At 38.0% G+C, this 25889-nt stretch overlaps 2 protein-coding genes across 2 annotated transcripts; both read right to left on the reverse strand.

Annotated features, from left to right (window-relative positions):
• Window positions 1-1026: 1026 nt before the first annotated feature.
• Window positions 1027-13982, reverse strand: sephs1 (selenophosphate synthetase 1). The gene is made up of 10 exons (XM_038300022.1): window positions 13879-13982; window positions 11083-11205; window positions 10880-10976; window positions 10407-10510; window positions 7455-7562; window positions 7143-7297; window positions 6189-6279; window positions 6002-6101; window positions 5427-5639; window positions 1027-1400 (listed from the first exon to the last, which is right to left on the reverse strand). Exons 2-10 carry the CDS (start codon window positions 11176-11178, stop codon window positions 1186-1188), a joined length of 1179 nt encoding a protein of 392 aa, XP_038155950.1. The 5' UTR covers window positions 11179-11205; window positions 13879-13982; the 3' UTR covers window positions 1027-1185.
• A 3532-nt stretch (window positions 13983-17514) lies between these two features.
• Window positions 17515-24408, reverse strand: bend7 (BEN domain containing 7). The gene is made up of 8 exons (XM_038300021.1): window positions 23901-24408; window positions 23404-23457; window positions 22364-22708; window positions 19604-19723; window positions 19212-19531; window positions 18866-18973; window positions 17998-18115; window positions 17515-17910 (listed from the first exon to the last, which is right to left on the reverse strand). The coding sequence occupies exons 1-8, from the start codon at window positions 23962-23964 to the stop codon at window positions 17702-17704; spliced, it is 1338 nt and encodes a 445-aa protein (XP_038155949.1). The 5' UTR covers window positions 23965-24408; the 3' UTR covers window positions 17515-17701.
• Window positions 24409-25889: the final 1481 nt, after the last annotated feature.

Consider the following 25889-nt stretch of genomic DNA (forward strand, 5'->3'; position numbering starts at 1 on the left):
TTAACTGAAATAAATGCAATTTTCAATGAGATTCTAATATGAGGTGAATCGGCATGTTGAGGTAACAAATTATACTTTTCCAAATTTACAATAGTCTCTCCGCTGCCGGCCGGTGACTATATCCCTGTAAAAATAGCAAATCCAAAATGTTTTAACGCATTTACTTTGAGCTGAAACCTTAAGATTAAAAACACAGAAGAGCAAAGTTTTATAAAACGTTTATTGTAAGAGATGGAACAGAGATTACATTGAGTTTCTAGCATTGTCTGATGTCATCCACATTATTTTCATCTATTAGATGAAAATGGAGATCTTTAACCAGATGGAAGCTTCATTGTCAGTTTGCTTTTAACACTTATCTGGCATCAATGTACCATGCTGCAGATGCCAAGAAAATAAACCGTTAGAGTTCACTTAGTGGATGATTCAAGGCTCGTGTATACATAATATTCCTGTTAATGTGATGCTACCTTGCAAATGAGGAATTTCTTTTCAGTGTCTTAAAAAAATAATCTATAACATATGGAGAAAGCACAACGGTGCAGCTACAACTCAGCTTGATTTATTTTAATTGCATGAGTGGAGCTTCAGACTAGCAGAAAAGGACAATCTTCTTTTTGATTATTTATTAGCATATGGGGGTACAATACAAAAGACAAATGGAAAAACAAGTTGTTCTGATGAAGCTCTGTCTTTTCAGCTTCAGCAATGAACTAAAACTAAGCTTTTTTTAACTGTACAAAGCGAATAAACAACAAAAACACCAACAGTGTGCTTGTTTGATGAGAGCAGTTTAAGAGAAAAGAGGCAATAGGTCTCCATAAATGAAGGATTCAAAAAGAATCCGATTATTTTCTTCATCACTCTCCTATCAGATTCTCCCAACCAATCAAGCACGGTTAACGTTACTGACAAACATAACAAATGGATTATGAGTATGCTCTAGTTCCTGCCAATTTCTTTTCATGGGGAAGCTGCAGCTTGAGTCCACTGGGTGGCGCCATACACTGGATAAAGGGCAGTTTCCACCTTGATGCATGCCAACCCAGTCTTTGTTTGTTGTTGTTTTTTTACTATCTTGTGTGAATTTGTCAGCACTCTACGATGGTTTTGTAGTTTATAAGTCTAAAAAAACTCTCAACAGAGGTTTTGGGGGTTCAGGTCTATGAGGCAACGAATCAAGGATTAGGAAGTTTTGCCAGGTGCCGGGTTGACATTCTGTGTGGCTGCTGGTGGGGCCACCTCGATGATTCGCGGCTTGTCGATAATGCGAGCCGTGCGGTTTCCTTTCTCTACGATCCCGATGATCCAAGCTTGGTGGCCCTCGCCGTACTTCGGAGATTTGATCTCGGCACAGAAGCGGGCAGCCTGCTCCCGGGGCAAACAGATCAGCAGACCTCCTTTGAATGGGAAGACAGAAAACAGTCAGAATATTGACTGAGATGGATTATTTTTGATTGATTATCTCTGACCACCATTCTGATTCTGATCAGAAAGACACTAAATAGTAGCCTGACGTAGTCCTACTCAATTCTATTCAGAATATGAGTCTGATACTGCTCCATAGAGCTGTGATTATGGGGCGTGTTTCGAACGAACCAGGAAAAAAATGCCTCTGCACTCAATTGGATAGACCTACAACCAATAAGGGGCAACGGAGTGCGTGACGTATGTTAAGCAACGCACAGTTGTTGTCAACAAAAATCAAAGCGTGCAGTTTCACGCCTAGAATAAGATGAGCCTTGATCGCGTTTCTCTGTTCCTCTTTTAAAATTTATTTGCTGTCGATATCTTCTAGAACAGACCTAATAGCAGAATCTACTCACCTCAACTCTCCAGCGGCAGCCATTGTTGTTGTCACCCAAGCGCGCTTTGGTGACGTGGTTGATTATGTTACTGTCCATTATCGTATAAAGCCCGCCCTGACAATTTGATTGGCCCGCCAGATATTGTGCGAGCATACTCGCGCTTCTATTAAGCAATACCAGACCGAACTTCCCGACCTCAAACGTTGTGGGCGGGACTAAGTTCGGAATGGCACCCAGGCTAACTAAATAGTATTTTATGTTGAAAAAGGAACGCATACAAAAACGTTTTTCAGCAGGACTGAGGTGTGATTTGGTGAGTTATTAAAAAAAAAAAAAAAAAAAAAAAAAAAAAAAAAAAACAGGCACGGTTACAAAGCAAAGCTTCACTTCATGAGTCTGTGTAGCATCTCTTACACCACATCATATAGAGAACGTTTATATGTCTATATTAAAAATATAATGGGAACTACGTATAAAGAACAAAAAAAAACTTGGCAATAAATGCCCTGACACAGTGTAACAGCAGTTGAGGTAATTTAGTTTATGTTGTCACCACTAGAGGTAGCTGTGGCACTTTTGATGCCATAAAGAAAGTTAATATTAATGCTTCTATTTTTAAATGTTATTTTCTATTTTATTTTACAGTTTTATCAGCTATGACAGTAAAAAAAAATAATAAGATTCATTTTTAGAGTAATATATGACAGTGAACAGTTAAAGTTAAGTTTAAGAATACTGTGACATCACTTCCACTCACTGCAGGCCTTGATGCTCAGTTCCGATTTTTTTGCGAAATACGATTTTTTTTTACATTGCCATTCATATTTCCAAATATATGCGACTTGTATGTGATCTCCTATGTGAACTGCATTCATACAACGTACCGCATGCTCAGTAGAGTACACAAATGACATCACAGGCCAGCGTCCTCTTTTTTTCTGGAAGTAAACATGGATGGTAGTGCCAAGGCGCATCTAGCGATCTTTTCCAACCATAAAACACAAACTTTTCAATATAGTTAAACATAAATACTGCTCTCCACATCATCATCTCCCATTGTTGTTGTTTTTCTTGCCGCTTCTGCGTAGCAAGACGCATAATAGTGACCTTCGTCGGGTATTAATGACGTTCATGTAGGATGAATCCGACCTGGCCGTTCAGACACAGGTCGCATTTGAAAAGATCAGATTCGTATCAGATTCAGGACCACATAGCAGAGTGGGCTGTGTCGGATTGGAAAAAAATCGGATCTGATTTGTTCAGATTGTCATGAAAAGATCAGATCCAGGTCCCATATGGGCAAAAAATGTGGTTTACTTCAGGCTGCTGTGTGGACATAACCTAAGATATACCGTATTTTCACGACCATAAGGCGCACCGTACTAAAAGGCGCAGTCTCAGTTATATGTCCCATTTCTGTATTTAACACACACATAAGGCGCACCGGACTATAGGGCGCATTTTTTATATACAAGTACATGTCCTCTACTACCTTTAAATACCTCTACTGCGTATTTTAAAAATACAGCGGGCCCAAAACTGAGTATGACTGTGCTTTATTCATGTATTTATTACAAATTAATCAAACCTGCGTGCTGGCCATGAGACAGACACATCGCAGATGACACAGCGCTGTGATTACTTCTAAATTAACTTAAAATCCTGAAACCTGCCGACGGAATATGTTCGCTTTTATTGCCGGTATCCTGGTGCCTGCACTGTAAATTATTTAGATGAAAAACACCTGCCAGCCGCCGCGGTGAGGCTGCTGTTGAAGGGATTTACTGTCGGTGCACCGCTGGTATGTGGGGGTCTGAGCGCCTCCGACAGAAATAGATAATCTGGATGAACTGACTGCAATTAAGTTTTCAGGTGGCCTTTCTCACTTAAAAACATATTAAAACTACTTTATTCCCCCTGATCACATCAAATATAGCTGCAAGATTTAGATTATTTAGATGAAAAAACACTTGCCAGCCACCGCGCTGAAGAGGAGGAGACGCGCCCAGAGGCTGCTGTTGAATTAAGTTTTCAGGTAGAAAAATAGAGCGGGAGCAAAACTGAGTATGTTTGTGCTTTATTCATGTATTTATTACAAAGTATTAATCAAACCCATCAAAGTCATCATCCTCTGTTTCTGAATTAAACAGCTGCGCTAAATCAGACATGCCAATTTCCCCTTCTTCGCTGTCAGTCACTTTCCGTGCAGCGCGGCTCCTCAGAAATAATGCCGGCTTTTGCGAAAGCTTGAACAATAGAGCCAGCAGACATGTTAGTCCAAGCATCTACAATCCATCCGCAAACGGTGGCGTAACTTGCCCGGCGCTGCCTTCCACTTATCCTGAAACTGTGCTCTCCGTCTGTCATCCATCGCTCCCACGCCGCTCACAGCCTTACTTTGAACGGCCGCTTTCACACCGATGTCGAGCGGTTGAAGTTCCTTTGTCAGACCTCCCGGGATAAGGGTGAGCACAGCGTTCATTTGATTCATCTTTCTTTTCACATCGGCTGTGAGATGGGCACGCAGCGATGGTGATGCGTGGAAAAAAGCACCTGGTCTCCTCACATACACCTGCCTTTCATCATCTTCTCATCCATCCAGCCCTTTTCATTTGTGTTAATATCATATGTCATCAGAGCTCTGTGTCTGTCTCGCTGTCAGCTCCCAGATCAGCTTCTCTGATTGGTTGATGTGGCGCTTCCAGCAGCAAAACTTCAATTTTTCCATCTCGAGCAGCAGCAGCGCGTTGGTGGCGCGCTCCCGACGCGCTGCACCTGCAGCTCAAAACGCGCTGCGGAACCTTTTGCTGCACCTATATGCGCGTCAACCATTGACTTTGCATGTAAACTCGCTGCTTCTGCTGCACCTGCTGGGTCCGGTTCACACCGATGTCCAGCGGTTGAACAGCGAACAGGGTTAATTTGTTTCCCCATGTTTTTCACATCTGCTGTGAGATGGGCACGCATGGAGTCACATATTAACAGCGATGGTGATGAGTGGAAAAAAAACACCTGGTCTCCTTACATTCAGCCACTCTTTCATCATCTCCTCAATGAGGTGGTCTCAAAAGTCGCAGTTACAACACACATAAGGCGCACCGCACCAAAGGGCGCACCGCACATTTTGAGGAAAAAAAAAGACGTTTAAGTGCGCCTTATAGTCGTGAAAATACGGTAAGTGATTCAAACAGAAAGATATGTTTTCAAGGTTTTTCCACTAGCAGGCCAAAGTGGCGGTTATTAATTTATGATTGTAAATTGTATATTCATTATAACTTGCAGTAAGTAAGCTAATATTGTGTTTATCCTCTATCTTCATAGGGTCTATGAACCCTACATTTGGTGTAAGCCAAAAGACCACAGTAAACATCAGTTAAAGGATATTCATCCTAGCTTCTTACAGCACAGAGAGAGAACTTTTTTGCTGATTTCAGAATATAAACAGCCTAAAGTTTGATCAAAATACAGCGGTTTCTAAATTGCTGTGATCTCCAAATCCATAACCGCCAACAGCTCTTATAGTGCTACTTTTAGTAGAGTGAAAAACCTTTGATTGAAAACAAACGTAATGAATGGAAATACTCAGAGCCAATGTCAGAACCAATTCCACGCACACACCTGATGTTTCGGGGCAGGTGCCATGCATAAGTCCAAACATGTTCCCGCAGGCCTTGGACACGGCGGCCATCTTGGCGAGCACGGGGAGGTTGTGGATGACGAATGAAACCTCACTCCGCTGCTGTCGTGCCAGTGTCTGGGCGTGGCCGAGGATGCCGAACCCGGTGATGTCGGTGGCTGCGTGTGCGTTGAAAGTGTGCATGAGGCCAGCAGCTACAGAGGACGACAGAGAGGAATCTTTGACAGGCTTCTGGATGAATTTTTCTTTAATTCACAATCATTTCTACTCAGTGTCTAAAAGGTCTGCTATGTCTTCATCATGCAGTGGAAATCGACAGAGTCCTGATTATGACTTGAGGATTTATTTCAGCTGTGCTAAACCTGAGATGCATCAAAAAGCTGCAGTATAGTGATGTTTTAATTTGCCTACAGAGGTGCAGTACATATCAGCTCCAGCAGAGGGTGCTGTTTCATTAATACTTGTTTTCAACAATAAATGCATTGGATTTTAAATGAATGGTTGTTAGTAATAAACACACCTAATGAGATGTATCATGCATAAATAATGGCTTTACCTGTACGGTTTAGCCGGGCCATGTTGAGCATAGCTTCATGGTAGGCCAGCTCCACGTCTTCCTGGGTTACCACCAGCTTGATCTTGTTCCACTTCTCTGGCTGAAAGTTTGAAAGCGAGCAAAAACAACCAAATTCAGTGTGTGTCGTGAAATAATGCATTGTAGTGATTAAATCAGAAAGACTTACAATATCAAGCCACTGGTGCACTGCGACGGCTACTTGTGTCCCTAATGGTTTGGTCAGCACCAACACGTCTCCCGGCACTGCGTTATCTGGCCTACGACACATCAGACACAACATTGTCATAAGGTTTAGTTTTTTCCAAACAGAGAAAGAAAAGTCAACAATATATAATGCTTCATGAAAAATAAAAAGATAATGAGGTAAAGCCACAAATTTGTTTTCTTTATCGTTGTTTTCTGTGCTTTAAATAAATCTAATGGTTATTATGAAACAGATTTATTGTTTGTATTTGTTTAAGAAGTCATGATAAATTAAACTGAAAAGAAAATGCATTATATTGCAATATTAAGATTTAAAAAATGGCAATTGTTCAGTCCTGGCAACAATTACTGATTTGTGGTCAAGCCGTACGGCGGAGCCATGCCAGAGTCTAACGGTGTATTATATTGACAAAGACTGAGTGAATATATAGTTTACATAACTGTTCAAAAAGTTTTTCCTCTTAGGATTTAAAAAGTTCATAGACTTGTTTACTTTGTGTTTATTTGAGTTTGAGTCAACTGGATAAAAGAATACATTTTTTGCCTATACTTTTCCTGCACTTTAGTAATTGTGATGCCACTGACTGCAGATCAGTCAATGTTATATTTTGTATCATATTTTATTTATTTACATATAGACTGTCTTGTTAAAATCTGGCAGATTTTAAAGAATACAGTCCACATATTTATATATCATGCTTCATGAAACATAAAAAGATGTTAATGAGGTAAAGAAACAAATTGGTTTCCCATCGTTATCAGTGCTTTAAATATTATAATGATTATTATGAAACAGATTGATTTATTGTTAGTATTTGTTTAAGACATGATAAATTAAACAATAAAAAAATGCATTAAATTGCAATATTAAGATAAAAAATCTTTCAGCCCTAACAAGAATGAACTTTATTCCTACATGATGAACTCGTTGGGCTGACAGACTGTTGTAGCGACTCCTCCCATCACCACCCAGGGGTTGACCACCGTTTGTCCCCCTGTGACAGATGTGCCAGCCTCCTCTGAAGCATCCTTGAATCCCTGAATGATCAGCGGCATCACTTTGTCTCTTTCCTGTAAACACGCATATTTGAACAAGTAGAAAACAACTCTTCTTTAGTTCAACGCATGCAGAGGCAAATCTCAAAGTGGCTCCTGGACTTGAACAGATGTTCCTTTCATCATATAGACAGAAACAAAATCCTTGCCCCCAGATTAAAACATAACTTACCTTTTCTGACATCTTGTTGCTGACTCCCAGAAGCATCAACATGTTGTCACACTCCGTCACTCCCATGGCATACAGGTCACTTAGAACATTGGCACAAGCAATTCGTCCCTAGAAAGCAAAAACGCTGTGAATCAACCACTGGAGCCGCTTGTGTGGCACAGAGGCTTACTGTGACTCAAAAAGTATTCATACCCCTTGGACATTTTCTGATTTTCCCTGTAATGTTACCACAGACCTAAACGTATTTTACTGTACTTTCCATGCGATAGACCAACACTTCTGTGGCAACAATCTGTACTGAAGGATCATATATAAAAATATATGTTTATTATCTTCATTGCTATAAATCTGAAACATGGGATGTATCTTGTAGAGATACACACCTCAGCCAGCAGGTGTTTTTGGCCAATACTTTCATTTCTTTATATTGTCATCAGCCAATACAAGTGCATTAAGCAGCCATGCATTGACATCATGTGAAGCACATGCATTGTTGCTCACTCCACACAGTATCCATTGTTAATATTTTGTTTTATTTTTTTTATGTTTATAATGCATTTTCGTATTTTGATTAAACTGAGGCCTGTTTTAAATTTCCTATCATGTAAATGGAGGAAGAAAAAGCATTATCAGCTCCAAGAATCGGCCTAAAAGTATCGGCAGAGCAGGCGCGGATGACGTCATACACACTCCGCTTTGTTTTAAAAAGATATAAATATAAAAATATAACCGCGGATGTCTGGGGGACAGTGATTCGCCTACATGTAATGAATGCTGGCGTACCATAAATGATAAATTATGAACAGTTTAGTTTATGCCTTCAAGTCGTTGCCCATAGGAAGACGTTATTTGGATATAACCTAATGGAATATCTTCAGAACAGCTCCAAATGACACAAAACTCATGCGGGTGAGTAGAACATGACGTAATAACATAAAATCAAGGGTCCAATGTAAAAAAAAATAAAAAATAAAAAAAACGGCGTCCCCCTTTAACTAACCTGTATCAGTCAATCATACGGTTTTCCTATTTTGATCTACCGGTAATCCCCAAATTAAAAAGTTGTCAAATTTAAAATTAATTTTAAATTCTGAATTCTGCCAAAAGTGAATATGCATAACAAATACCTGTACAAGATTTTTATTTGAAGCACCTTGAACCCCAGTCGGCTTCGGCAGATGACCGCTCACACTGAGCCTGGTTCTGCTGGAGGTTTCTTCTTGTTAAAAGGGAGTTTTTTCTCTCCACTGTCGCTACAAGCATGCTTAGTGTGAGGGATTGCATTCGTGTCAATAAATCAATGCAATCAACTGATTTTCCTTAGATAGAAAACTCTGAATCAATTCAACTGTAAGATCTGGTCAAATTGTCTCTGTAAAGTGCCTTAAGGTGACGTGTTGTGAATTGGCACTATGTAAATAAACTGAATTATACCACAGCCATGGTGCATGCTCCTTCTCTGCTCTAAAGTCTTGATTTTTACACACCTGTAGCTTTTCTTCTCATTGCCTATGAATCTGTTTCTCTGTGCTCATGTCAACTTTTGTCACTCTGAGGGTAACATCATCAGCGGCCCCTCACCCCCCCACCATGGACTGTTCTCCCTGCTGCCCTCTGGGAAGAGGCTTCACAGCATTCGATGCAGGACCAGCAGGTTCTGCAAAAGCTTTTTCCCCGCTGCCATCTGACTGTTGAACTCTAAACTGAACTCAGCATCACACTCGCAACATTATTTTGTTCTACCAACATGGCTGAATTTAAATAGGACATAACTCAATGTTATACTACAATCTGCACAATATCTATTTTGCACTGCACTGAACATTTCCATTTAAATGCCCCTTTGCAGCATTATAACTTTTTTAAACTGGTTTTCCTTTATTCCTATACAGTTTACATGATCACAGCTACACTTTAAATGGTAAAGTCCATTTCACTGTTATAACCTGTAAGCAATGTTATTTAGTTTTTTTATACACTTTATTTATACAAAATGGAAATAAAGTTTGTCTAAGTCTAACATTATTATCCTCAACCAGGGAGAAAACATTACAGGCTCAAGAGGCGGGATTTCCTGAAAAGTAGCCAATCACAGGCAGGTTAACTGTGACATATATTTACATGAGCGCAGAGAAAAAGTTCAACAGGCGAGAAGGAGAGAAGCTACAAGTGCATGAAAAGCAAACCACAAGCGCACAGAAAGAGCAAGCACTCATCTTTGCCATACATTAGTTCAAAATGCACCTGGAGAGCCGTTTATGTGCATGCATGTTAAAAAAACTGCTTGTATAAGTATTTATTACACATGTGCCCTTCAGCAGAATTCTAACTTCATAATGAAGTCATATAAATTTTTCAAAGGTCCATCTTTAAGTGGGTCATTGACCCAAATATAAAGCAAGAGTGATGCTGAAATGAAGTCTTGAAAAGACAAGACTTGAAAATGTATTTTTACCTATCCTTAATAAAAAGGTACTTTAAAGTCTAGATGCAGATAGAGGAAAAAATAAAAAAGAACTGCAGCTAAAATTGCAGCAAAAATTGTTTTAAAAAATGCTGCCCCAAGGAGTCTAAGAATAAGAACAAGTCACACATTTCAGTTTAAGTACTGAAAAAGGTTTAAACTCTTAATTTTTCCCCCAGCTATACAATTAAAGCCCTGATCACACAAGTCCATCATAAAAATCCCAAAACAGAAAAACTTAATTGTCTTGAAGTTGCAAAAATCCTCCTGATCAAAGGATTTCTGCCACTGACATGTTTCCTCCAACTCTAGGGAATTTGGTGTCAAATTCCCTACATTTGTTTTTGCCATAATACCTAAATACTAATGTGAATTTATGGCAGATATTTCTGCAGTAATCAGGAGAACAGACAATAGGACAGAAGAGGTAATATCTGGAACCCTGTGGTTAGCACAACAGAATTTCAATTATAAAGGAGCACTTTTACCATCATGTAGGGGTCGTCAACAATAGGGTAGATATAATCTGTCGTCTGAACAAGAGAGAGTCCACCATGTCTGAGAGGGATGACACATGTGTCCATGCCTATGCCTTTAAAACAAAGAAAAATATTAGCAAAGACTGAAAACTCAAAGAGGTTTAAAATGACAAAGTTATAAAATAACACCTAATTGTGTCCACAGTGAATACCAGTTTATTGTACATGTAGAATGAGGTTTATTGCAGTTGGTTTAATGTGACCAAGGGTTGGCACTTTTGGATAATAAAAGACATCCAAAAACATGGATATAAGCTAATAAGTTAGTCCATACAGATGAAATGGTCCCAGTTTCGGACAACCACACTAGCAACTCTAGCTTTTACTGTACAGATTCAGTAATCAGTCAGTTCAGATAGAAATGCTGGTATTAAAGGTTTAAACCGACTGCAGTTAAATCATCTCAATAAGATCAACATTACCTAATCGAGGCATAACTGCCCCCAAGAACTGTTCATCCTCTTGATAGTGGTTCTCCTGTAAGGCCTCGAGCAGCTTCTGTAAAACATCTTGAGGAACCTGAGATCAGCAGAAAAAAAACAGTGCAGAATAATATATAACATATTGCAAACCATTTTAAAAAGAAAATCATGCTATACATCAGATTTTGATCAGGACAGCCCACCTTGCAACCTGTCCCCTTCAGTTCAGCGAAGCGTGTGAGCCTAAAGCTTTTCTCCAGCTCATAGCTTTCAGGGTTAAAAGACTCCCTCACAGACATTTCTGATGGAACTCTTGGTCCTCACCACTGAAACATAGATTTAAAAAAAGGAATAAAAAATGGATGCAAGAAAAAAGATCTAAATAGGAACCAAGGAGGTTGCAACACAAAGGAGACTTTCAGCATCTTTTGCTAATATAAAAATAAGACAAGAATGAGCAAAAGAGTTGACCACTGCTTTTACATTCACCTATTGGCCATTTCATTAGGTGCATTTTTAAGGAAAGGGGGCAGACTGGTTGGAGAGAATAGAGAGGCAACAAAAGAAATAAAAAACAAAGAAAATTTTTTAGCACTGATGTCATCACACCTTAAAGCAGATGGGCTACAACAGCAGACTGCCAGGACTCACTCCTGTGAGTTAGGAACAATAACAGAGGTAAAAACAGGGTCCCTTACACACTAAACACTGTCTAAGCAAAATATCATGGTATACATCTTCTAAAGCTACGGTTGTCAGGATATGGCCTAATGTCAGAAAGTTAAAATGACCCAAGATGGTTGCTTTACCAGGACAGTAGGTTCACAATTTACTTTACTCCAGCAGCCTCTTAAACTCAGTACATTTGGGAATCACTGCATTGCTGTTGAATGAGATATTAGCATCATAGACATGCAGCAGACAAATCTGCAGCAACTACTTGATATTATCACGTTTACATGATCCAACATGTTTTAGGGTAATTTGACACCTTTTTGCCAGTTTGCCAGTTATTGTATATTTCTTTTCCAAAATTGTTTAAGAAATTAAATAACCACATATACTGATAGTTCGGTTGACAGTAGTGCTGAATTTCCAGAGTGATCAGACCGTTTATATATAGTGGAAAATATTTGTAAAATACATCTTATAAATTACACTGATGAATGCAAAAAAATATTCAAAATAATTTTTTATTGCAAAGGTCAGACGTATCCCCATTAACTTTGACAAAAACAAAGGAATATGTTCTTCTCACATTATGATTCATTTGGTCTCCACCAGAGCTAAAACAAATAATCGGATAAATAGTGATTGATCCATTATTCTACTAATTATCAACTAATTTAGTAATCAATTAATTATTAACTGGACTATAGAGATTCTAAAACGTGCCTTTAGCTGACAGGGCAACCCACTTAGAGGAGTAATTATACATTAATTTTGCATTTAAGATAAGAAAAAAAATTTTTTTTTTCTTACAATATTCTCTATCCAGAACCAGTGAAGTGGAAAATTTTAGTTTCACTTGGTTTAATATCGTAAAGTTTTTAAGTATTTTTGACTATCCGATTAATAATTAATTAATCGAAAAAATGACAGATTAATCAGTTAGCAAAACAACTGTTAGTTGCAGCCCTAGTCTCCACTACTATTAGAACAGAAAATCTGTTTATTGTCCCACAATGGGGAAATTCTGGTGTTTACAGCAGCAAAAAGATCATAGAAAAAAGTGGTCACACAAACGTGGACCTCAGAAAAGTGTATAAGAATAAATTAAAAGTGAAGATTTAAGAAATAAACAAAAAAAAATACTGTAAAGCGTTTTAACAATATTAATATTGTGCACCTGGAGAATAAATAACCAATATCCAGCTATGGATACAGCTATGGACTTTTTTTTTTCCCAGTAATGGATATTTGAAAAATAGCAACATCAGAGATGTGCAAAATGACAGCAGCATGTTATTTAACTGACTAAGATAGAAACTGTTCAAAATCAGCATGAATGTAAAAACTTTTTGAGGTTGTTGAGAACTGATGGTTATAAAGTCTTACAGCTGATGGGAGGAAGGATCTGTGATAACGCTCCCTGGTGCATAATTTACTTACTATAACGGGCATATTTTACTTGCATTTTGAACCCGTGTCTGTCAATAGGACACATTAACTTACGATCAAGATTGTGAATTAGGTTGAAAAGCCAGAAATCCTCACATCAGTGCAAGTGTCCATATTTAATTTTGCATCAGATCAAAAGAACCCAGAAATGATAACGTTGTTTATGTCCTCCAACACATCTCCAGTTTGTTTTGCAACTGGAGATGTCCCCTTCAACAACTGGAGAACAGGTTGTTGAAGGGGAGCATGAAATGATTCCACGTTCATTCAACCCCTGGGGCATTGGCTTGCAAGATCACTGATGTCCCATGTAATGGAAAACACATGTTAGCCTATAGATGAGATCTGTCCTTCAGAAACATGACGTTGCACAAAAGGTAAACCTCGATCTGTTGAGATTTTTTTCAACAAAAAAAAATGTAGTTTTGCGTTTTCTGCTAGCTGTGGCTAGCCGATCCATGCATGTGATGAGGAGCAGAGGCAGCTCTTATAACAAAGAGCCGCTCCGGAGAGCCGACATGCCGGCTGTAATAGCACCGAAAACAAACGCTGTGCACCCTTCTATCTGAATCTGATTCAATGGGGTGAATCATAGCTCCAGCAGCTTGCACATGCAAGTTAAAAAGTTGCGGCAGGGCGCTTAACAAAAATGTCGGCGGCGGAAAAAATTAACCCTTTCCTCTCCCTCGCCATGCGAGGTTTGCAACATCAGAGTTAGTATCAGCACTAAATGGCTAAACGGGCGGCTAATACGAGGACCGCATTAAGATGATTCAATGAGAGTGTACAGAATAAGAAAAGGAGCAAGTGTGAGAGTTAAACTGGATAAGATTCGTGCAACATTTCCCCTTTAATTGGACTGAGCAGTTTATCCTTACCAGCTTCAGGTTAGCGGTGGATCCCTACACAAGAGCGGGGACTGCAATAGAACGCATCAGGGCTACAAAAGGGAGACCTCTGAGAAAGCCTGAATAAAAATCACAAATTATTAAATTTAACTATTGTGTAGATGATATAAGAATTAAAAACGTTTGAGAAAAATAGTAAAAGAATTACAGTTATGTAAAAGCTATTTTTGCTAACACTTTCGGGTGCAATCTTGCCCATAATTGAACGAGGAAACTAACTCGATAACAAAGGGTCCTCTGTTTGCATGGCCGCTTCTTTAACATCCCCTTTAAAGATTCCAAAAGTCTGCCAACAAAATTGTTACAATGGAGTATACCTTTAATTGGTGTTTTCCCTCCTTTTGCCACAAAAAATACGTTTCCCATATAAATAAAATGTACTCTAGTAAACTACTGTCTAGTAATGTACTCTACTAAAAGTAAAATGTACTCTGCAGAAGAATAGTTTAAATTTTTTTCCGTAATATATAAAGAATAGGCTCTATTTTGTTTGAAAATACAGTGACTTACAAAAGCAAATAATACTATTATTTGCTAATACTAATATTGCCATGTATATATATATATATATATATATATATATATATATATATATATATATATATATATATATATATATATATATATATATATATATATATATATATATATATATATATATATATATATATATATACACTCTATTTATAGTTTACTAAATCTTTAAAATATTAAATTGTATTGAATCATGATCTAATACAATTTTATTTTTGCTATTCTTACCTATTTTCCCTAAACGCTATATTTGTTTTCATATAAGAATAGTCAAGTCACCAGATGCTCTCACCTAAACTGTGGACAGGGCCGGCTCTAGGTTCATTGGTGGCCAAGGTCTTGGGAGTGGTGGCCTGGTGGTTAGAGGAGAACGTTTATGTTTCCTAAAGCGGGCTGCAAGTGCTTGGTTTGAACTCTACAAACTGCCCCTCCAGCTCCCTAAGCAAGACCAATTGGTAGTCAAAGCTGTCCCACAGTGCACTATAGGGAAACCTGACATGATCCATTACTGCCCCATTGATGTCCTTTGTCAATCAACACCAGCGGTTGAAATGATTGGTAATCCTGTAACTGTGTGTTTTGGAGGGGCGAGGGTGACATAAAAGCATGAGAAATTACAGTAAATCTCACAGTTCAAGAGACTTATTAAAAATAAGAGTAAAGATGAGGACTGGTTGGTTCTCATCTGTCAGGCAGGATAGGGAAACACCATCAGGTCAAGGATGTCTACACTGAAAAAAATTATGCAACCATTTTTGGCATTTACATAAGCATATTTAGTAACTTTAAGACTATTGTTTCATGTCCTACCCTGCTCACATGAAACAATCATGTTAAAGTAACAAAATAAGTTCAGTAAATGTCAAATTCGGTTGCATAATCTTTTATAGTGTATTGATGTTGTCAAAGAGGAGGGGTGCTGCAGGTAAAAAGTAAAGAGAGATAGGGCAGGGCTCATAGGTAGAGGTTTTGGAAGGGGGGAAGTGTGGGCTGCAGGTAGCCTATAGGTGTTATGAGTGTTTAAGGAGGTGGGAATCTATTATGGTCCTCCACATAACTGTTTCTGAGGATTTGCTGTGTATTGGTTCAGGCCCCTGCAGAAGCCAGCCAGCCTCTGGAAATTAAGGTAGGGTCACTGAGAGATAAGTAGTTTTTTTTTCCCGGCCTCTTTTGTTCTTCATCTTCCTCAGATGTGGAATGGACCAAAATTCAATTTTTTTGTGTGTAAAAAAATCTGTTCTGTACACAAATTTTTATAAAAACCCAATGTATGATTTTTTTTTTATTACAAGTAGATATTAGAACCCTCCTGACAATTCCTTATGTCTATTTGGTACAGTTCTAGTCTTAAATAAGGGATTTAAACTCCCCATTCTCCTATATTATTTTGATTATTCTGATTAAAATAATAAAAGGCGGGGTGTGCTTTGGTGGCGCAGTGGTTAGCGCACATGACCCATGAATGGAGGCCTTAGTCCTCGATGCGGGCAACCCGGTGTTGAATCCAGCCTGTGGTCCTTTCCCGCATGTCTCTCCCCCTCTCTCTTACCCCCTTTCCTGTCAGCCTACTGTCCATAAAACGGGCCACTAGTGCCGTAAAAACTCAAAAAAAAAAAAAGACAATACATTAATTTTGAGGAATATTTTTTATTAGTGTATACATCAATGGTGCTCATATGTACATTGAAATTTATCTAAAAAGTATTTAAGTTCACCATACTGAAAAGAGTAGCTTTAATAGTCATTACTCAAGGTTTACTACTTTCAAGAATAATAAAAACAATAAATGTACCTTGATAAATCCTACACACTTTAATCGGATGAAGCCCAGTCAGTCTATTTTCAAATAAAAAAATACATCAACTTTAAATCCGTTTTCCAAACAAGGTTGAAAACATCCATTGAAGTATTGGTCAGTTGAAAGGCACAATCCACAGTACACAACATCTTAAAAGATATGGTTGCTAAACAATAAATGAATCATATTTTTTACCCATTTAGTATTTATATTTGGTATCCATTTTTCAGGTTATAATGCTTTAAATGTCCTTAGGATAGACTATAGGTTTTAGTTTTTCTGTTCTCTGTTTCTTTTTTGTTGCATACAGTTTAAACCTCAGTGAACACTTGTGCAATTTGATGATGGAAACAGATAAGACAATAAAACCTTTCACTTTTCTTTTGGAAAATTCAACATTGTTCATCACAGATGAAAAGGCAATGCAGAAAGCAGCAAATGCATTAAGTTAGAGAAATAAAATGATAGTGAATCTCCTGCAGGCAATTGTGGCAGCGGATGAAATCAATCAGTCATGTTCAACAAGTTCACCATTTTCAAACCTTCCAAAATCAAAGCCTGTAAAAAAATAAATGTAGATATTATTAGGAATTACATTACTGGGTAAAGAAAATATACATTTTTGAAAGCAGTTTCCTAACCATTATGAGGGAAACTATAACTATGGAGATAAAAGGAAGGAAAATGATGCATACTGGGAATATAATTTGCCTAAACCTAAAAAGCTGCATGAAAAGTCAAAAATCCTTGTAGGAACATAAAACATGATTCCACTGGAGCTGTGAGTGAATGAAAGGGACACGGCAAAGTTATTTGTGGGTTTGAATAAGATGAACATCAGAGCCGTTGTGAGCTCACAGGGTGTTAAAGCAAATGCGTCACAAATATAACATATTTTGTTTACATTAGAATATAAACAGGTACAATATGGTTGAAATTAGTAACATTACCTGCTGTAATTCCATTTGTGAAAACCATGTCTTTATGTAGCTGATTCATGTTAGATTAGTACTTGTCGATGGTCCGTATTCCTCAACATCTCCAGCATCTGATGAAACAAAAGTAAGACCTTCTGTTAAAAAACTTTGTCTTGACTTGATTATTATAGATCTGTCATAGATATTATTTTTCCTGAAGTAACTAAATCTTATTAATCAAGGCTCCAAAAATATGCAGTAAACAGTACTGTAAAAAAAAAGGGGGAAAAAAATCTTTTCTGTTTTTAAATCAAAATGTTTCAAATGAAACAGATTTAAAGCAAAAAGCTACCCAAACTTAGATAATTATAAGGTATTTGGCCCCTTCTGAAATCTGTTCACTGTCATTAACCACAATATTTTAACAATATGTAAAACATTGCAGGCTTAGTTTCCTCGGTTCGGATTAGTGTTCATAACTCCGTATTAAAAATGACATCAATAACAAGCACTGACCAAAGATAAACAAAGACATTAAAACATCTTAAAGTAACTGTAGTCTGATGAGACAAATGGAAGATTTGGTTGATAATATATACGATGTAAAACTAGTAGCATTAATGACAAATAGCAGAAAACCTCTTTTCAGCCTTCTCCTAGCAAGTTTGATCTGATCTTGAAGAATCTGCACCCAGTCTCGAGGTCCAGGCAGCTTCTCTATTCTGTGTTCAGTGCAGTACTTCTCTGTAAACACTTAACATAAATTTACAAAATATAAAGGTTGATATAAATGTAATAAACCCCCAAAACTCTTTTCCTTGGCCTGTATTTGTCCCTCACCTTTAATAGCACCGACAATGTTCTGATCCAAACCCTTTCGGTTGTCGTTGAGCCCTCGCTTCCTTTTGCCATTTGGCACAGAGTTTGCCAAAGTAGCATCGTCAAAAAAGGCACATACCTGAAAACAAAACACAGCCCTTGAGCAATTAGTTTATTCACTTAATATTTTTTTTATAGAAATGCCACAGATCATATTAAATAATCGTGGTTATTTTATGCTTAGTGATGGACACCAGTGCAATAAGATTTTCTTGTATCAGTAAGGCTTATTATAATAGATTTTTATGTATTGGTTGTTTCTTTGCATTTAAGTAAATATGTCTTAAACTCCAGAGTATCGCCCCACATAATGCGGACTACTGGTCAACCAATATAAGATGTTTAAGCCTATATGAGAGGCAGTCCTCCAAAAGATGAAATGACGTACCAGTCCTTTTATAGTTTGACACCTTTACAGGTAATAATAAATGTCTTCAACAACTGTGGAGTGATATAAATGCCATATTTATACTGATATCATGCCAAGAGAGAATTGCAATTACTTAACTTTTCCTTAATCATGACTAACTACCACAAATTAATTTGTAGGATTACTGTTACTACATTATTTTTTGAAAACAGAACTCTTTTTGTGTACTTAACAGTACATGTAACCCCATTTTTGCTTAGTATTTTAATAGTATTTTAGATATACTCTAGCATATATATATATATATATTTTTTTTTTTAAATAAAGTGCAAAATATGATATAAAGACCAAGAGATGCAGAAATGAATCTTATATCTAAGGTGCAGAAGCTAGAAACAATGTCTAAGGTCATCCTCATTTTTTTAATTGTAAATCTTAAGCTTGGGAATGGATACATACCAGTTTGCGAAACAGCAGGCTGCCAGAACGTGTATAGTTAATCAAAATGGAGTCTAGCTGGGCCTTTGAGATGAAAACATCATAATCTTCAGCAAGACGAACCTCAGACTGTGAGGAAGTCAACAGCAAAATGTCAACAAATTTAATCTAACCATGACATAAATGTTGTGGATGCATTGTAATAGAAAACATGAGGATGTTATCATAGCACTTAATGCATCAACAAGATGCCTATGGCTTTCTGTAAAAGCATACATTTCTACTCATCTATCTTGTAAACTGCTATAGAAATTGGGTCTTAATAGATTGAAAGGCATCAAAATCATAAACAAACTTAGGCCCTTGCCTCCAATGCTTGATGTTCCCTTAGTTGATTCAGAAGAGAACTTTTTTTGACACAGTCTGCTACTTGGTCATTCTGAGGTAGTAGTTCAGGAACATCCCCGGAAATTGTACATGACTCTAGTTTCTCATATTCTTCTTTCTTTGCAGCTTCTGTAGATTTGTCTTTCTGGTGAGAAGCCCCCAGACAAGAAAGAGCCTTTCTTCTTGTGCTGCAGACACTTAGTGGAGCCACCTTTCTCTTCTGGGCTTTGCGGCATGAAGCTGAACCCAGGCTGATGTAAGATTGAAATGATTTAGCTTGCTCCCGTCTTGCAGAAGTTCCTAAAACAATAACAACATGTTATGTTTGCCTTTTGTTTCTGTCCTATTCATATTACAAGTCCGTGTCCTGACCTTTCTGATTCTGCATTATCCTCCTCATTGCTCGCAACTCATGCAGTATCGCCTGTAGGGTGCCCTTACAGTTACACATGCAGCAGGGGATCTCTGGTACAGGAGGATGAAGCCCATCTGGTGGAAAGTAAGAAGTGCTAACGTTTGTTATTTTTTTCTCGTTAATATGCATAATTAAACACAGTTAATTTCCATATATGGGCTGCTCAGTCGAGGAGTGGGTAGCACTGTTGCTATGCAGCAAGAAGGTTCTGGGTTCAATTCCCAGCTTTGGGTCTTTCTGCATGGAGTTTGCATGTTCTCCCTGAGCATGCCTGGGCACTCTCCAGGTACTTTGGCTTCCTCCCAAAGTCCAAAAACATGACTGTTAGGTTCGTTGGCTTCTCTAAATTCTCCTTAGGTGTGAGTGTGTGTGTGAAAGGTTGTTTGTCCTGTTTGTCTCTGTGTTGCCCTGCGATGGACTGGCGACCTGTCCAGGGGGTACCCCGCCTCTCGCCCGTAGACAGCTGGAGATAGGCACCAGCTCCCCCGGCTTGGAATAAGCGTGACGGAAAATGGATGGATGGATGGAGGGATAGTTTCCATATATCTGTAACTGCAAACATTTAAAAATGTTGTGCTTCTGTTTGACCTTTTAAGAAGAACCATGGCTTTATTAAAACATCATGCCTTTTTAGCTTTTATAAATACTCTTGTAAAATTGCAAAAACAGATTTGGGAGTTTTTTTGTTTTGTTTTTTTTGCAATAATTGAACACAAAGAAGTTCCTAACAGCAGAATTTTTTAAGGTGTATTAACACCCCACTTTCTAATGCCGCCCTGGACAGCTGCCCTATCAAATATCCCAACCACATAGATTTTAAAATTATGAAAAATAACAAGCTAATGAAAAGTGTGGCATGTGTTTGTATTCACTTACACTGATCCACCCTGAAAAATGAAATACAATGAATTCAGTTACCTTCAGTAGTCACCTAAATACTAAATACTGTCTACCTAGCAGCAGTTTTGTGTTGTACCAACTTTTCTGTGAAGACCTAGTTTGTTATTAGACATTGGTAAAGACCTACCCAGGGATAAAGTTGTAATGAAGAAGAAAAGCAGGGTTGGGTTAAAAAACAAACAAACAAAAGGAAATCTCAAAATGTAGACATCTTATGTAGCATTCATAGACCACTCACCTGAAAATGGAAAGAAAATATAACAAAGGAAAAATTACAAAGACATCTGTATATACCTAAACCAATAGGTCCGGAAAGCTCTTGACGGCTTCAAAAACCCACAGTTTCAGAGGGAAAAATCTGTGAGACAGATGGTCCTCTACACACTTCTGTCCTTTATGAAGGGGTAGCAAAAAGGAAGAAATAAAAAAAAAGCCATTAACTGTATAAGAAACGTCAAGGCTCAGAGTGTGTCATGGGCTGTTTCAAATACAAAAATACATCAACTTTAAATCCGTTGGCTTAATCACTATTTGGGGCACTATATAGTGGTTACGGTATTTTAAATGAGTGTCCGAATGTCTAGCGGATGAAAAAGTAGTGGACTCGAAATTTCCCACAACACTCCTTAAAAAGTAGTGATCCTCCATGGTCAATAGACGAAAAGATATATAACTGAATGCTTTGCGAGTAGAGCGCTCCTCGCAAGCATTTTAGGATTTGCTGTCACAGAGGTCTACTGTGGCCATAGGCTGTGGCGACTAATAACAAAGATGGTGCAGATACAGTGTGGGGAGCAAAAAGTAGTGATCATCTGTCGGAACGGTCAGTTAACTGAGTTCAGTATAAAGTCCACTATGTAGTCCCCGCTCTATATAGTGATTGAGGGATCTAGGGGTTAGACGTTCGGACACAGCCATTATCTTGGCGCTGATGACTGGCCTGAAATACTCATTCCATTCACCTGGCTAGCTCCACCCAGTTCTCATTACAGTTCATCTGATCCACCTGCTTCAGCCTCTATTTAACCAGCCTTCAACCAGTAATCAGCGCAAGATTATTTGGAGCCTTTGGTAAGAGTTCTCCAGCATACATGAGTTTTCTGATTGCCTGATCCTGGCCCATTCCGCCTCTGGAATGCTGAGCCTGCCTGTTCCTGTTCTGATCTGTTTGCCTGACCTGTCTTCTGATTCCTGCCGGATTTCTGCCTGTCTGTGATCCGAACCCGGAACTATTTCTCAACACCGACTTTGTTGATTATCCTGCCTTCCTTGGTCTGCTTGGCTATGATCCCCTGCCTGTCCTTCAAACTCCGGGACTTCAACGGCTGGGACTCTCTGGGCAGCGCCCACCACATCTTGTTGGAAGCAGACTGGCTGGAGCCAACCTCATCCTCTGTGCACAGACTCAACTATAAGACCAGGTTAAACTCACATGTTCATTATCATCCTCCACCAGATTGTCGTGGTCACTAACCTGTGTTCTCTTCCTGCAGAGGTTCCTGCTTAGAAGTCCACACTGTTCCCTGCAGATACATTGCTAATAAATGTCTTGAGAAATCTAGTCCTACTGTTCTGGTCGTGGCAGAGCGGCTGAACACCAATCCATGCAATACTTTTCAGAGTTGCACTTATAGCAAAATTCTGAAAATCAACTAAAATATTTTCTTTTCATTCCAAAATGTGCGTTTTTTTATTACACAAAGTACCGATAAGACATATCAAAGTTTGTTATGTGAATAAATCTGAAACAATTAAGGAGGCATGAAAACTTCATATGTTCAGGAATTTCCTCCTCTTGAATTTCCCTGACACCTTACCTTTTGTTGCAACAGGTTTTATTAAATCCTTTGTTGTGTTTTCATTTGTGAGCCCTCTGGAGCAGGTACTCTGTTGGCCACAGCCTGGACCATTTGCTAGTGATGTTGATGTGGATGATGGTGGAGGCTCTGTGCCCCCTACTGAGTTCCAGCTTTGGCTCTGTCTACCATCCGACACAAACGATAAAATTGAAGGTGTGTGTCTACAGGTCACTTTGCCATCTTTTGTTGAGCCGTTATGTTCTGCCTCTGAGCACAGAGGGAAGCTTCCAGTCTTATCACCCAGGAGCCTCATCATTCCAGTGATCTGTTTCTTGATTCCCATGCTCTCGTCCCCCATCCAAACTACATAAAGAGAATAGAGGGCTAGGTATAAGTAATGATATCTTAATTGAAGCGGTTACAAATTATATAGTTGGTCTTCTCATCTCTTGTATCGTGTTATATTTTTATTCTTTTTATCAGATCAAAATATTCAGCTAAAAGTCTGTTGTCCTTTTTTTGTCGTAATTAAGAAATATCTCATTGTTGTCCGAGATCAAATGCGATGTTGGATCAGTCGGTGCTCTAATACAAATAATTCTCAAAAGCAGATTCTAAAGCCTAAAAAAATCTACATTTCTGACCTTTCCTAGTGGATGTGAATTTCTGGTTTTATCTGAGATCTGAAGCACAGGCTTAAATGAAATGAAGAAATGGCAATTTAGGAAAAAAAATTCTGATCTTTCACCATTTGATGGGTGAATCTATACTAAAAGAAAAAGTGAAGCTGCCATTTTTATTTCAAATGATTGTGATTATTAAATCCTAAAATGATCTATGGCTAGGACAAAAATTCAAGTTATAGTGAGACAAAATAAAGACTCATTATGACAATATTAGTTAATTTTCCACAAAAATAAACATCTCAAAAATATTTTTTTCATACCCAAAAAGGATGCATGGAATCAAATTTCTTACGGTATTTCTAAGGCTTTTCAGGAACTATATGTTAAAGAATCCTTGACACAAACCTTGGGTTACAGCAGCAGAATACTTACTTTGGCCATTCACATCTCTTGAGCTGGAATTCATCACGTATGAAGAGTCCAAATCTAGACAACAACAAAAAAGCTAGATAATGAAGAAAATGTAGGGAAAATTATGGTATCATAATTGAAAGGATGAATCTCTGCAGGTAGAAACAGAGCAGGAACCGCCACCTGTGGGTTGCATAGAGTAGCTCTTCATTCACATGTTCTAGAGTCTATTTATTCACCCAAAAAAGTCAACAATTAAAGCTGTTTTCATCAGAATACCCGTGCGGAACAGGTGTTTACATTATCCTCAATCTAAAGGAAAAATCCTTTAAATCCGGATGCATATGGAGCGTTGTTTTTCTTCCGCTTTTATGTGTTGCTTTTGATTTACACAATAATATTTAACGGATTGCATATTAAAATAGATGGAGGGACGCTGCATTGTCGTGGCCATCCCTTTCTGTCTGCGGATGGTCTCTGCTGGAACCAGACAAACAGCCAGACACACAGCAGCCTACCTTCATCCGTCACCAGTTTGAAGCTCTGAGACTTTCTTCTCCTCTTCCTTTCCCCAAACTCCATCTTCCAATAAAATGATCCAGAAAGTCGAGTAGCAGAGAGAGATCCTCGGCAGAACACCAGAGGCCAGCCTATAGGAGGCACTCAGCGCAAAATCACTCAATCTGCTTTATTAATCAACAATCCTCCCTCCTGTAAGGTTTTTAATCCTGATATTGGATTATTCTCGCCGTTTTAGATTTAAATTAACCCCCAAAAAGCTCTTGGTGAAAGTGATTTCCTTGCTCTTTTCCTTTCGCCATGTGAAAACATTAATGACTTTAATATTAACAATTCGTGACATATCCCTTTGCGCCACCTGATGGTATGATTCATTCATTCATTTTAACCAGGTCTCTGCACCGCATTAACTCAGAATTACCGGTAAAAGAATAATACAAACGCGTGTTATATGTTAAATCTTCACTTAAAATCAGTTTCAAAACTGCTTTTTAAAGACTTATCATTTCCAATCCAATAAAGTGTAAAAAAAATGAATCTAATAAAAATCAGCCCCTACAGAAGTGCCTGTCATTGTATTCCTTTTTTAACCTTTCCAACACAGAGCAAAGGTTTTAAAACTGTCGCTCTAAAAAGTTTTATTTTCACATATTACCGTTTAATTTATATAACACAGTTTAATTTATAATGTTTCAAATGTTTGAACACATTAAAAAACTACTTCAAAATATATTAACCTACTTAAAAAACAAGTGAAAAGCATAAATCTTTAAATATTAAAATAAACAACTAGTACTAAAAAAAAAAAAAAAAAAAAAAAAAAAAAAAAAAAAAACCTAACAGTATTTGCTTTATACTAAAATTGTTTAAACCTGTTTGTAAAACCTACTGCTTTCTAGTCTGTTGTAAAAATACAATTATCAGGGTCAATGTCTGGCCTCTAAGTTTGGAACTGCCTCTATACACTTTAAAGTTTTTTCAGGCCCACAGGTTGTCCAGGGATAACCCTGATATAAGGGCAAAATCATGCAAAGGTCAATAGACTTAAACCAACGAAAACCACACTGGAGGACTAATGCCTCCATACATGAGTCACACTCACTGTGCACCACGGCCACAATCTTGTATGCACCTTTCTGCGGCCAGACTAGCATTATATACCCAGATGTAGACCCTATAAGTGATAAATGCTGTTTTTTCCTAGCTAATTTTGGACATCTGTTTTTTTTTTTTTAGATCATCTCTGATCTCTTTTATGATCCAATCAGATCATAATGGAATTACTTAGATCCAAACTCAAGGTGCTAGCCTTTTGGTCCTTTCATCCGTACTGACTGGAGGCTTAGTGTTGCTTTGGTGAAAAGATTTGTCCTCCCCGTCAGTCATACAGGATTAGGGATATAATGTTATGTGTGGATTTGGAAAGAATTCAAGGGTCAGAGAAAACATTTTACAGAGCAGAGTCCCTTATTGGCCATAACAGTGTCCTGTACTGCCACCCTCCATTTTTCAAAAAATTTTACTTTTTTAATGTACTCGTTTACCAGTTATTTGTAACATGTTTTCCTAATTTCCATTTATTTTTTATTTCTACATTCTATCTGTTTTTGTTCTGTTGGTGGTTGATGTACTGTTTTCGTTGTTTTTTCTTTCTTCTTGTCCACTTGTTGTCTGTATTTGTCAAGGTTTTAGTATACATCGTTAAAATAAGACAAAGATTTCTGTCCAATGCTACCCTACTCTTTTTTCTATAAAATAAAATAAATAATATAAAACCTTTAGAGGTGCGGTCTGTGTTAAACTTCTAGCATCTATGGGAGGCCCCTGATGGTTTTGGGGCTCTAAGCAGTGGCTGCGTTTGGTTCTGCCTTGGGCAGGACATTATGTTTAGGCTTCCGCTGCAAGGTGACCATCCACACCGGTCTCAAAGGTTTTACAACCACACAGGCTTTCCGCCAGACTACCTTCCATTAAGCTACATGAATTTT

Source organism: Cyprinodon tularosa, unplaced genomic scaffold, assembly GCF_016077235.1.
Source record: "Cyprinodon tularosa strain WSP-4 unplaced genomic scaffold, ASM1607723v1 ctg44, whole genome shotgun sequence".
Lineage (NCBI taxonomy): Eukaryota > Metazoa > Chordata > Actinopteri > Cyprinodontiformes > Cyprinodontidae > Cyprinodon > Cyprinodon tularosa.